Source organism: Thunnus thynnus, chromosome 15 (genome assembly GCF_963924715.1).
Source record: "Thunnus thynnus chromosome 15, fThuThy2.1, whole genome shotgun sequence".
NCBI classification, from domain to species: domain Eukaryota; kingdom Metazoa; phylum Chordata; class Actinopteri; order Scombriformes; family Scombridae; genus Thunnus; species Thunnus thynnus.
Window position 1 is genome coordinate 27,358,241 of NC_089531.1, and position 13,198 is coordinate 27,371,438.

The following is a 13,198-nucleotide window of genomic DNA, read 5'->3' on the forward strand; positions in this document are numbered from 1 at the left end:
ATCTCCACTCAGTAAACACTTAATATAACTCAGCTTAGGTTTTACTTTCACTTTTTCACCACCACCAGTGTCCAGACTCCTTCAGGGGTATATTTCGTGTACAGCTCATGGTGTAAAACAATAATGTCACAGTGAGTTCTAATCACCAAAGACTCCTCACATATCTCCTCAATTTTTCATCTTTTGCACACTATATCAAAACTGTTTTTGATAGCTCTTTATGCCTTTTTAATTAGTCGCTTGTGATTCCAATTACTTAATAGAACTGTATAAGTTCATAAAATATGAAATATATTCTCATACTGACTGACCCAGACAGATTTCTATGCAAGAAAGATCTGTTTTCAAGTCTTCACCCTCCCCCACAAAAGTAACAATCAACTTCCAGATCAATTAGCATTCAGTCTCAAATCTCACAGTATGTACTAAGCCTGAGCCGTGTATTATTGAGGGGATAATTGTTGCCTTGCGGTGGTTTGAAGTTGCTTGCTGACTGACTGACTGACACCGATACATACACATACATGAACAGTAATTACTAACAAGCACATAAAGACACATAAAGAATGAGTGACACCGATAATTAACGCACATGCAACACATGCACTTTTCTTTCTTGTGCCTTTCAGAGGGGCCTGTGTACACCCCAGTCAGAATAATCCATCTCCATCATGTCGACACAGCGCTCTGTCTCTGGGATTGTCACACTCACTAATTACTCTTTAAGATAATCAGCCTGTGTGGCTGGAGATTCAGCTCCCCTCCATGGCTCCGTCTTCTCGGGGAATGAGAGGTTTAATCTGTGGCGAGATCAGAGCTACTGGGTGCAGGAGGAGGAGGGGTGGGAGGCGAATGGAGGGAGGCGTGTGGAAATGAGAAGGAATTTGGGCATCTTAACAAACTCTTAATTACGTTCTCTATCCTCTGCTGGTGGCAGACGTAAATGGCGGTCCCCAGGGAGCCTCTGATCCACTTTCTGATCTGCAGAATTCACAGCCGAGCTGCTGATCAAAAAGATGGAGCGGCCTAGATGCTTCAAACACATGGGACCTTTTTTCCAGCGTGGGACTCGTAGCTTGTCATTGAGCGGAAGTTTGAATTGTCGAAATTCATGCTCAAAAAGAAAAAAAAAAAAACTCAGCTCTCTTTAAAGACAAGGAAAAAAAAAGAATTTGAAGAGAAACAGGGAGTGTTCAATGGCTCCATGAATTGATAATGAGCATTCATGCAACGTGCTGAAGGCGTTTGTCCCATATATGAGGCAGAATTCATTGGAGATGACCTCCACCCACATTCTCGCTGTTCTAATATGCCAGGCACAGCTTTGATGTTCGCCATCAGCTGAATCCCTGGGGAGACTCTGCTGTAATAAACCACAGCAGTGAGCTCACTGTATACGCATTTGCCAGCAGGAAGTCCCATCAGCCTGTCCCACTGGCTCTCAGGGAGCTGCATGGGGTCAGGAGGCCACTGAGACAGGATCATGACACATAACTGTGCAGTATGTCCGTTGACCACCAGTGTCACATTTTACATCCTTTGTGAAAGAGAAATCAAACGTCAAATACAAGATAAATATTGTTGCAGTCCAGTGAAAAAGATTCCTCAAATATGGTTATTTTTAGCTTTACATGCTACTGTTAGTCTTGAGACAATTCTTCCCATTTATTAGGCTCAGAAACTCATTTCTGATTGGCTGGTGGGCATCCTTTCAGATTCGGTGTACAGTTCGTCCACTGTTCTAAATTAGTGCACAAGGTAAATTAAGCAGTGGTTAACCATAGCAGCAATGTTTTCCATTTAATGCTACATTATGAGATAACTCTCACTGAAACTGACCAGATAAGCCAACTACAAACACATTTTTTAAAATGGTTGATGATTTAAAGACAGCGTACTTTGTTTTTTGAAAGGCTACCAGTCTAGCCAGAGATAGCAATGTCAGTCAATCTTTGGTCCAGACTGAAATATCTCAACAACTACAGGATGGATTGCCATGGTATTTTTTTACAGACATTTATGGTTCCTAGAGGATAAATCTTTCTGACTTTTCATCTAGCACCATCATCAGGTCAAGATTTCAACTTGCCCAGTACTTTAGTTTATGACCAAATACCTGCAAAACTAATGACATTCCCATCAGCCTCAGCTGTACTTTGTGTTAAGTGCTTATTCGCAAAAGTTTGCTCACTGACATACTGTACTAAGATATATACCAGCTGAACATCAGCATGTTAGCATTTAGCTTAAAGTAATACTGTGACTATAAGTACCGCCTCATGGAGCCACTAGGGTGGTTGTAGAGTTGCTTGTTCTTTGGTAAGTGGTCATGGCTTAATATCAGGAATATATTCCATCCTGTCATGATATAGTAAGTAATACTCATCAGAACACTTACTTTCACTTTTTGTGTTCTTCCGGCTTCACTTTATCAACATGTAGTGGAGTTTGTGGAGTTACAATTTATGGAAAACTTTTCACCTGTTAATGGATGTTTAAAGCTCTTGCATTTTTAAGCATAATTACATTGCACACAATGTCCACATCTAAAGTTACCTTCACAGAGGTTAGCAGACAAAAATAAAAGAACTCCTAAAGTCCATATTTCGAGCACAAAACAGCCATCAGAACAGGTAATCCAGATGATGCAAGACATTACATAGAGGCCAAACATGGCCCACCATCACCCTTTCTTTTCATTGCATTGGCCTCTATTCATGCTCTGAGGAGGGCCTCTGGCCAAAACACGTCAGCAATGATATTTTGATAAAATACGAATCTCCACAGGCATTGACTGCTATGGCAGTCTGCCACCTTTTTCTAATTTTGAACCGATTTGTTTTGTTTTGGGGTTTTTTGTTGGTTTTTTGAGGTTGAGCACCTGATTGAAATGTTCCCTTTCTGCCTTTTTTTTTAAAAAAAAGTTGGATCATCTTAAAAAACACACCATCAAAAAAGCTTAACACAATTTATTTATTTATTTTAGTTTTTAAAAACTATATTTTAGAAAAATGTGTATACTTACACACTATACAAGGAAAATAGAGTGTAAGGCTCATGTGATGCACAAGTAAAGACAAAAGTACAGTGTAGTTATACCAATATTTGGCAATACTGGCCTTTTACTATGAATAGTACGTGTTATTGATCCCTTTGTGTGTGGAATTTGCACAGAAGCTTTTCTATGTAGTTAAAATTGACTCACTCTCGTAATAGTCTGTGCAGATGCGAACGAGGAAGTTGATCATTTGAGTTTTTGGTGAATTTGTTGCATTCCAACAAAACTCCATAAATTAAATGATTTATATGAGGTATTGTCACTGATTAAACTTGAAATAGGATGATCTGTTTGGTGTAGCTTGTTACTGAGGGCTGCTTTCATTTATATTCTGATTTACAGTTGACAATGTGTAATTATATTCACCTAAATAGAAGTCCTCTTTTCAGTAACGATATAGGCATGAAATTATCTATCAAGAAGTTTACAATATTTGCAAAGCTTCACCTTTGTATTGCATGAGTCATTTATAAAGGGGTTGATTGGTAGGATGGGCAGCACTAGTATTCTGGATTTCAGTGGAGAGTTCAGTGTCTCTCACTTATATTTTCTGACATATGCACTATGCATTATACAGCATCATACAGTTTATGCAGATATCATACACTAATGTAGAGCTTGCATATCAGCCTACAACCTTTGTTAGATCACACAATTCCAAATCCTGTGAAATATGGAGACATCTCTGAACTAGCTGCAGAGGAACATGGAAGATTAGGGAGGAAAAGTGCATTAAGATGCTCTCGTTGTAAACATATACGAGGAGGGAGAGAGTGAGAGAGGAGTGTAGGTTTTTAAGTTGCTGTCACCAGGCTGTCACCGTGTCTGTCAGAACAGATCCATCACAGCTCTGACACATCAGACTTCACATTTGCATGGAGTGCAGCAGGAGCCCGTCCTTATTATGCATTCTGTCTCACACTAACCTTCCTCTCTCTACCAAATGAACTAACTAGCATCCGAGAGGCATATCTTATAAAAAAACGGTGTGAGCTGGGAATGATGGAGAGCTGTTGTTGGCTTTTGACAGTGTGTGTGTGTGTGTGTGTGTGTGTGTGTGTGTGTGTGTAGCACCAGGTGCCGCCATCTTCCCAGGTGTACAGGGATCAGCCATCTTGTCAGGTGAGCTGCTGCTAACTAACTATGTATTAGTTTGACTTTCTCTCCGCAGGCTCACACCACACACACAGCAACAAAGGTGAGGGGGCAATGAGGACTCAGTCGTGTGTGTGTGTGTGTGAGTGTGTGTGTGTGTTTGTGTGTGTGGCACAGTATAGTGGTGCAGATGCAGTCAGTCCCTCAGTGAGGAAGCCTCCGCTGGGACAGACACAGCTGTGGCACGGCATCGGGTTGCTAACGAGCCTTATCGCACAGGCGCTAGACTAGACACACACACACCAAAACATACACACACACACACACACACACATCAGACCATGGTCACTTTTGGGGACATTACATAAACTTACATTCATTTCCTGGAGACTCACCCTAACCCTAACCATCATCACTACTTGCCTAACCCTAACCCTCACCCTAACCTTAACCACTGACCCAAAAAACTGCTTTTTCCCCAATTCAGGACATGGCTTTTGTCCCAAATTAGACAAGCCGTCCCAAATTAACTGGTCCTGAGTCTGAAATTCGTCCCCAAAAGTAGCCTATGACAGACCACAGGAACGAACACATGTACACATGCAGGCAGTCACGCACAAATACACACTCAGACAGTCCCAAAACTGTGGTATGGGGTGATACACTGGTGAGTTAAATACACTCTCATAGCACACACGTGTGCACACAGAGACGTGAATCCTAAGACATACATTTAATATTCACGAGCACACCTTATGTTATATACATACACACGGCAAAAAACACATGCATGCATGCTGCCATATACTGAATACTCAAACAACACAACACACACACACGTATACGCAGACACACATGCACAAACATTCATACTCAACACAGGAATGTGTGTTCTATAAAAACAGTTCTCCAACACATGCATGTGCATATACTCCCACACATTCAACTAATGATGTATCTTGTGATATAATAACACATGTTCACTGATGTTCAACTGTGTTATATATTAGCTTGTATGACTACTGTTAGTGTGAAAAGCTCATAACTCCAGTGATTTTTGTGTTTGATTGTTTAAAAAAAAAAAAGTCAATTAAAATGAAAGGATCATTCCAATCTATTTCATCTTGGTGCTTATTTGTGTTGTTTTGGTCATTATTTCTATCTGTAATAATAACATTGTACTGACCAGGTTGCTAGCATCTGGAAACATGGTATCATCACTTGAAATATGTCAGCCAGGACAAGAACCACAACCTCTAGTTTAATCAAACTTACTTGGGAAATAAATGAGCACAAACAGTAAAATGATTACCCAAAGTGTCCACTGTAAACATCAGTTTACAGACCACCTTCCTCTGGCCTACTCTACTTACCATTGTGTGGACAGTTCTCCTGTGCAATGATGGATTATTACATACATTTTTGTGCACTCACTTTCCATTTTACCTTCAAATAAAAGAGACGTTAGATAATCTGTCTGTTGTCTTGACTCCTCATGCTTTTTGACCTGTGTTTCCTGATCTTGCATTCATTAGTGTAGCATTATAATAAAGTTGTAATGAACTGGAAGTCTATAATGTCCTACCGGCACTTGCCAGCATCTGGAAGTTGCTTAATGTCTTCTCTGATCCATATACTTCACATATGTTTGCACTTTCTTTACCTTTTATTGTCATTCTCTACTTCTCCATATTGTCATTTTACTACTGATATTTCTGCCCACTTTGTATAAAACACACCTAATCTAATGACAGTATGCTGTTCAGATTGTAAAGCCCTCTAAGGCAACAAACTGTACTTTGTGATTTTGAGCTCTATAAATAAATCTGATTTGACCTAATGTGGGTCTGACAAAAAACAAACTGCTTTTCATAGTTCTTTCAGAGTTAATATGCAGAAGATACAAGGTTTTCACCTGGCAGCAGTGTACATTGTGTATGCAAATAACAAAGAGACACAAAAAAACATCTATGTTCTTATTTGTTTTTATTTTACGGTCACCAGATGAGCAGATACATCATTTTAGAAAAGAAATTGATATTTGCAAAAAAATTAGAATACAATTTTCTCAATATAGATTATGTACAGAATGAAATGTAGTCAAACTGAAATAGCATTCTGCCTCTGTGTCATAAAGAAGACAAAGCAGTGACGGGTCTGAGCGGTCCTCCATAGACCCATCTCCCTAACCAATAAATATAAACTGTATATATTATGTATGCTGCACTCAGCCAGGCCTGGACAATACCAGGGCAAGTTAGTTCTCAACAATATTCCCTTAATCAGTTCTCTTGTACATCACTGTGCTACACACACGCACACACACACACTCACACACCCACGAGAAGCTTGACACACAAGTGCACACAGGCCAGAGAAAAAAATTACAGTTGGGTTACAACAATGGGCCATCTTAACTCATGAAAAGGAAAGAAGAAAGCAAAAGGAATCTGTATGGAAATACCCGTCATTGTCCTTGATCATGAGGGAGAAGTGGCTTTCTGGTCAAAGCTCGCCGAAGCTGGCTGAGTAGCACTTGACATTTGGCCTGATTCAAACAGCCAATTCTACAGAAAGCTACCGAGCTGGAAAATCTCTCCCCAGTCTCACAGATCCTGCCTACTCATCTAGCTCCCTCCCTCCCATCCAGTCTCCCGCTGTATCTATCTACCTTTCTTCTCTCTCTTGTTCCTATTCTCTCTATCTTGAGTGGGAATGGTGCCAGGACAAGAGTTGGCGATTGCCCCCTTTGCCTGTTGTCCCCCTCTGGAGACGAAGAAAATAAAATGCACACGAAAGCTCCTATCCACGCTTGTATTGAAACAGGACAGACAAATGCACAATCACAGAACAAGCACAAGAAAAGACGACAGCAAAGTAAAGCTAGGGCCAGGACGGGGCGGGGAACGCTTGTAAAGGGGCTGCTTGAAGGACTTGAAGGACTTGAAGGACGATGTAAGCACACCACTTGCCAGCCGCTTTACCTTGTCACTGGGCGCAACCTCTCAAAAATCGCCCTCCTTGTGCTTGGCGGGGGGAAGAATTATGACTTTGTGCCGATGAGCGAATACACACACTTGCATAAATCATCCATCTTGTTTGGCGGTTAATTACTCTTGTTTACCCTCCGAGTAACCTCGGGATGGGGCGGCGCGATAGGAGGGAGCCTGGGAAGAGGAGATAGCACCAAATAGTAATCTGCTGACGCTGTTCATCAGCGTGCAATTCACAGGAGTAAAAGCACATAGTGGGCTTGAACCTGGGTGTTAGTGAATTAGACAAGGTTGCCTGGGGTCTGAGGACGGCAGCTCCATCAACATCTTCGCCTGACCACAGCTGCTCGCTAAGCTGTTCTGGGGTCAGCCGGTGAAGGAGCCACGCTGAGGCAGCCCAGTGCAGGCCAATCAGAGAGCTCCTCAGGATGTACAGCAGGCTCTGATCGTTGCTTATTTCATTATGGGGAAAGCTACATAAATCCACAAAATGGAGAGGAAGAGGCACAGAGGGAATATTTGCATTTCTCCTCTCCTATCATCTCCCCTCAATGCCCCCCTCCCCAACACCACCCCTTTCAATCCCTCCCCCATTTAGTGCAGAGTGACTTTAATCATCACTTTCGCCAAAACACATTAAGCCGGTGTGTCCGGAGTTGAAGAGGGAGAGGGGGGGGTTGAAAAAACACAGAGTGGCACATTAGATTTGCAATAGTGATGCATCACTCTGGCATTACTTTGGAGATTAAAGAAGGGACGTTGCATTTCAATGGAGTGGTGCTGATGGTTGCCTGATGGATGACTGTCCTGCTGCACTGAGCAGAACAGGAAACACCGCTGTCCACCGAGAGAGGAGAAGTCACACTGACCCTGGAGTTTCCTTCCTTTCTATCCCTCCATCCCTTTAGTTCTTATTCCCACTTCTTCTAAAAAACCTCCTTTTTTCTTCATCCTTAAACCTCAAAGCCTCCCCTGCCTTATAACCCCCAATCTGAGAACACCTCTACATTGAAACCTATTTATGCAGCTGTTTGATCATGTTCTCAAGTCAAAAACAACACCTCCTTTGTAGGAGGAGATAATACTGTAAAGTGGATTGCATACATTAAACTTAAGCCAACAAACAACGTGACTTTGCCTGGTCTTTGTGTTACTGCATCTGAATGAAAGGATGGATGTAAAGTGCTTGAGAGCTTGGGACAGGCAGGACGACATTGGGAGGAGAGCATAAAAAAAAAACTAAAAAAATAACTGAAGGGCATGAACAGTGGGGGCTTTAGCGATGGGCTCATTGGGGGCAGGTTCAATATGGAGACAGAAGGCTTTATAAAAAGGGGGGAGAAAGAGAGGAAGAGTAGGATGTGGGTGTGTAGGGAGTCCCCAGGAAACAAAATGACAATACGTATTTTGTTCTACAGTCTCAGAGAAACAGAATCACAGTCAGTCAGTCCAAGGGTACAGCCCACCAGCAGCCTGGCCCACTGGGTGAGCGTTCCAGTCATGTGTTTATGCAAGCCCTTGGGCCTGGGTTCACCCTGGCACCCAGCTCTGGTTGCTGTGCGCCGGTGGAGGGCAAGCAAACGCCCCTAAGCTCATGCCCATCCCCATGCCCACGCCTTGGGACAGAGAGCCGTCAAAGTTAAAGTCCATGCTCTCTGTGTCCATAAAGTCATTGAGCAGGATGGAATCTACATCACAGTCCAGGCTGTTGGGGACGTTCTCCATCTCCAAGTTAGCAGCCATTCTACTATGGGAGTTGTGCTGTTGCCCCTGGTAACCAGTGTTCCCCGACTGGTGGTTGTTGTGGTAGTAGCCGTGCCAGGAGTCGGTCATACCCTGATGGTGAGCTCCGGGGTAAGGCTGGTGACGGGGGTGAGGTGCAGACGCCAGGCGGCAAGGGTCCTGGGGAACGTCCATGACACCAGCAGGGTTAGGTGGCAGGGATGGCGATGTGGGGAGGTGAGGACGGGGCCCGTAGTGGTTAGAGGTCTTGAGGCTGTAGGGCTGCAGTATGTCAGTGCTCACCCGTGGGGAGAGGGCCTGGGGGTGAGGCCCACTGTGCATAGGGTTATGAGGGTTGTGGGGGTTGTGGTTGTGCATGTGGCTCTGGCTAGAGCGAGGGTTGTGGTCATGGCTGGGGTTTACTTTGTTACTGTGACCGTGCTCCTGACTCGGACCGTAGTCATGGGCGGGGTGGGGTTTGTGGCTGTGGCTGTAGTCGAGGCTGGCTTGGTGTTTGTGACCCTGATTGTGGTTCTGATGGTGGGTTGTGTTCTGGTCATGGACTGAGCCGTGGCCATTGTGTAGACTGGCATTGTGTGCGTGATCCTGGCTGTGACTGTGGTTATGATTGTGGCTTCGATTCTGATTGTGGCTGTGCTGGTTGTGAATGCCATTGGTTCCCTGTGTCATTAGTGTGTGTGTTTCCCGTCCCTGGCCCAGCACTGTGTCTTTGTTGCAATACGGAGGACCTCCAGTAAGAAGACTCTGCAGAGCATTGGTCTCTGAGTAGCCCCTCATTGGGCGCTGGAAGCTGGTTGGCTTGTTTTCCTGGATGGTCTCCATGGGAGTGTGGTGCCGGAGCATACCCATAGAGGGTTGCCCATACATAGGCCCGCAGTAGGAGCCCTCTGCCTTGGGCCCAGGCACGTAGGGATATCCGTTGCATTTGATTTGCGGTGGCTGGGGATAGCCGCTCTCGTCTAGACTGATAGCCCCAGTCAGATCAGTCAGCTGTGGCAGCTCCACAGTGGGGCAGTGGCCTCCAGTGCCCAGGGCCGGGGAGCGGGTGCTGGTGGGGCTGGGGTACAGTCGTGGTGAGGCTGAACAGGACAGCCCCCCCTCCTCTGGTTCATCAGCCTCTGCCTCAGCCAGGATCGGGGACAGACAGCCACTCAGGGTGGAGGCAGAGGAGGAGGTGCGAGAATGGAGATCTGTCCAGGTGTCGTACTCCTCACCCCCCATGCCAACACCTCCTTTCCCAGCTGGACTGCCATGCTCTGGAGAGCCCTGCATTGCAGGTCCAGGTCCTTGACCTTGTCCCCGACCAAGGCCTATGGCCCCCGCTCTCTTCCTGCTAATGCGACCCTTGGTCTTCAGAAAGCGGGTGCCGTTGTCTATAGAGGCTGCACGTCGTCTGGGTCCCTTGCCCATCTTCCCTCCTTCTGGGTTCAGCATCCACCAGGAACTCTTCCCCGTCCCTTCGTTTTGCACACGGATGAAGCGACTGTGCAGGGACAGATTGTGCCTGATCGAATTCTGGAATAAGAGAGAAAGATGGGAAGAAGATGGTAGGAGAGAGGGAGAAGGAGATGGAAAAGGGAGAGAGAAAAGAGATAAACATTAACACCTGAGGGAACATTTAGGGTTAAATAATCATTTCTTGAGAACACAAAGTCATTTCAAATTATGGCCAAACTATCAAGGCTGCACTGCGAGTGAGAAAAAAGATGGATAAAGAAAGAGAGGGAGATGGAGGGGAGAGCAAAGAGGGCAGGGAGAGTGAAAGACCAATCGATACCTCCCCTGACCAGCCTCTCCTCTCCACACGCGCTCACTGAGTCATAATATGGACATGGGTGCAGCCTCCACATCAAACCATCACCAAGGTTACAGAAATGAATCACGCGAGGCAACCCAATCACAGACAGCCCATATCGATTGCAGGGCCTCCAAATATGAGAGCCTGAGTTCCAGCCAGAGACGGGGAGGGAGGGGGAGGCGTGATTTGGCAGGAGAAGAACTGGAAGAGCACCAGAATGAAAAAAGAAACACTCATACATAGGCCTGGAATAAGATAGAGGGGAAGTAAACGGGGGAAGTGGAGGGGGGGGGGGGACATGCTCATTTAACCTCTTTTAAAATCATGACACAATTAACATGACCAGAGGCAACAGCAGCGGATATCGTTATGATAAAGTCTTCCTGCAAGTTAGCTTTGAAGGAGGACGGCGGCGGTGGTTGTGGGTGAATGTGGAGTGCGGGGGGATGTATAGGATAAGCCTCTCCAGACCCCTGTTTAACTGTCTGAGTGGCAGCTGTATAGTTAATCCAGCAGCATTTGAAGCCGGTGCCAACCTGGTGTAAGTTGATGAGATCTAAGCCTGCCTAAAGGAGAGCTTAGCAGGGATACACATCATCTCAGCTGGCCAAGTTAGTCTAAGTACAGCATGTTCATCCAAATCTTTCCTGCTTGTGTCATTATTCACACTCTCTCCAGCTTTCCTCCCCTCGCTTTTCCGCCTTCTCTTTCTTTCCTCTCTTTTGCCTCTTCGCTCTTTTCTGATCTTTTGGGAGCAACAACCCCCAACCCCCCACCCCTCCACCTCCACCTCCATCCTCTACCTCAAGCGCGCAATCACACTTTTCTTTTCCTCTCTTGAGATATCTATCTATTTCTGCCTTGTTTATTACCTGCACATAGCTCACAATCTCTGTCTCCTGATATCTCGGGCCATTCTCTATCTTCATTCACTCCCCGCCTCCTGTCCAATTTTCCTGCTCTCAGTCCCATTCATCTCCCTCTCTGTGTCTCACCGTCTCTTGATCACGACATTGCTCACTCGCTCCCTCTCTCCACATCCATCCTCTCATCACCTTATACAACTTCCAACCCCCTTCTTCCCCTCCTTCGTTCATTCATTCATTCACGCTGATAGGCGAGCGGAATATCGGAAACAAACAGCAGGAGATGCAAATCTGTGTTCGAGGGGGGCCAGCTTACATTTCACCCTTCAGCGCAATCCATACAGTCAGCATATGTACCCCTTCCTCTATTCTGGCTGCATACTGAGCCACATTGCTGAGAACTGGACAGCCAACTAAAAGAGGTGACGGCTTTTTGTTGTTTCAACATATTATGAAAAGCACAGCATCCAGAACAGCAGGTAATAGGTTTCTTGCAAAGTGTTTACAGGGGGAATTCAACCTTAAGTGGGTTTCAAATCAGTCTTGTATCCTACCTACTACTATTCTCATTCATGTAGAAAAGCCCCCTCCACATACACCCATCCCCTCAGCATGACTCCAAACAGGTAATTTCATCCCATCCTCCACTCAAATCACGCTGCTTTGACTACACTCTCTTCACAGATGTGGCAATTGGATTGGATGTGTTTTTTTTTTTCTCTGCTGTTCAGAGGGGTGCTCTTCAAAACACCAGGTCGGCAAAAAAATTGCACGAGCTCAATGTTCAGCGGCGAAATAAGCCGACTGCACTTCTCAACCGCGGCGCGCTATGAAGCGCAGACTTAATCAAAGCCAAATTGAACGATGACGCCGTGTGAAAGAGGCCGCAAGTGGAGGTGACCCGCGTCAGGTGATCTGAGAGCGGCGCCCTGACAGGTTCCTCCTCAACATGACGGCTGGGCGTAGCCATGGCAACAGAGTAAACCAAAAGAGGGAGAAATGAAGAGAGGGGAGGTGATGGTGGGTAGGAGATGGGGGGGAAGCGGGGGAGGAGAGGGGGCTGATGCTGTTTGATGCTGCAGGCAACTCCAAACAGCCTTTTATCTGAGTCTGTCAGATTCCTGCTTCCAATCCACCAGGGAGGCTCAATCACCAGTAGTTCCAATGCCTCACTACCTGTACCAAGCTGTGATTAGCAGTTTGTGTGTGTGTGTGTGTGTGTGTGTGTGTGTGTGTGTGTGAGAGAGGAGGAGAGCATACATACAACTACCAGAGCAACAATTACACCACAATAGTAAACTGCTGTTCCTTCACCTGCTGATATATCATACTATACTATAATGTGGCTGCTCTCTGCATTGTCTTCTCTCTCATATATATATATATTCAACTAACATCTTTTCAAATTCTTGACATTTTTGGATCTGAACTGCTAATAGTGAAAGTTTGGTGCCAATACTGAACACCTTCACCACCTAATTTCAACACTTCAGTCTCCAAACATGATGATTTGTGATTGTAAGGGCCTATTATCTGAACACAGGGGAGCAATAAGAAGCCAATGAATCCTCAACAAATTAGAAGAGGTTGGAGTGACGCTACATATAGAGGCCTCTAGAGCTCTTCAAGATGTGCTGCAGTTTTC

General features: G+C 45.2%; 1 protein-coding gene across 1 annotated transcript in view; it reads right to left on the reverse strand.

The window, feature by feature from the left end:
- Positions 1–6,134: 6,134 nt before the first annotated feature.
- foxo6b (forkhead box O6 b) overlaps positions 6,135–13,198 on the reverse strand; it is a 43,256-nt gene continuing 36,192 nt past the window's right edge. The window contains exon 2 of the mRNA XM_067611598.1: positions 6,135–10,404. Coding sequence (XP_067467699.1) covers positions 8,677–10,404 — 1,728 coding nt within the window. The 3' untranslated portion in view covers positions 6,135–8,676. The remainder of the gene's footprint in view (positions 10,405–13,198) is intronic.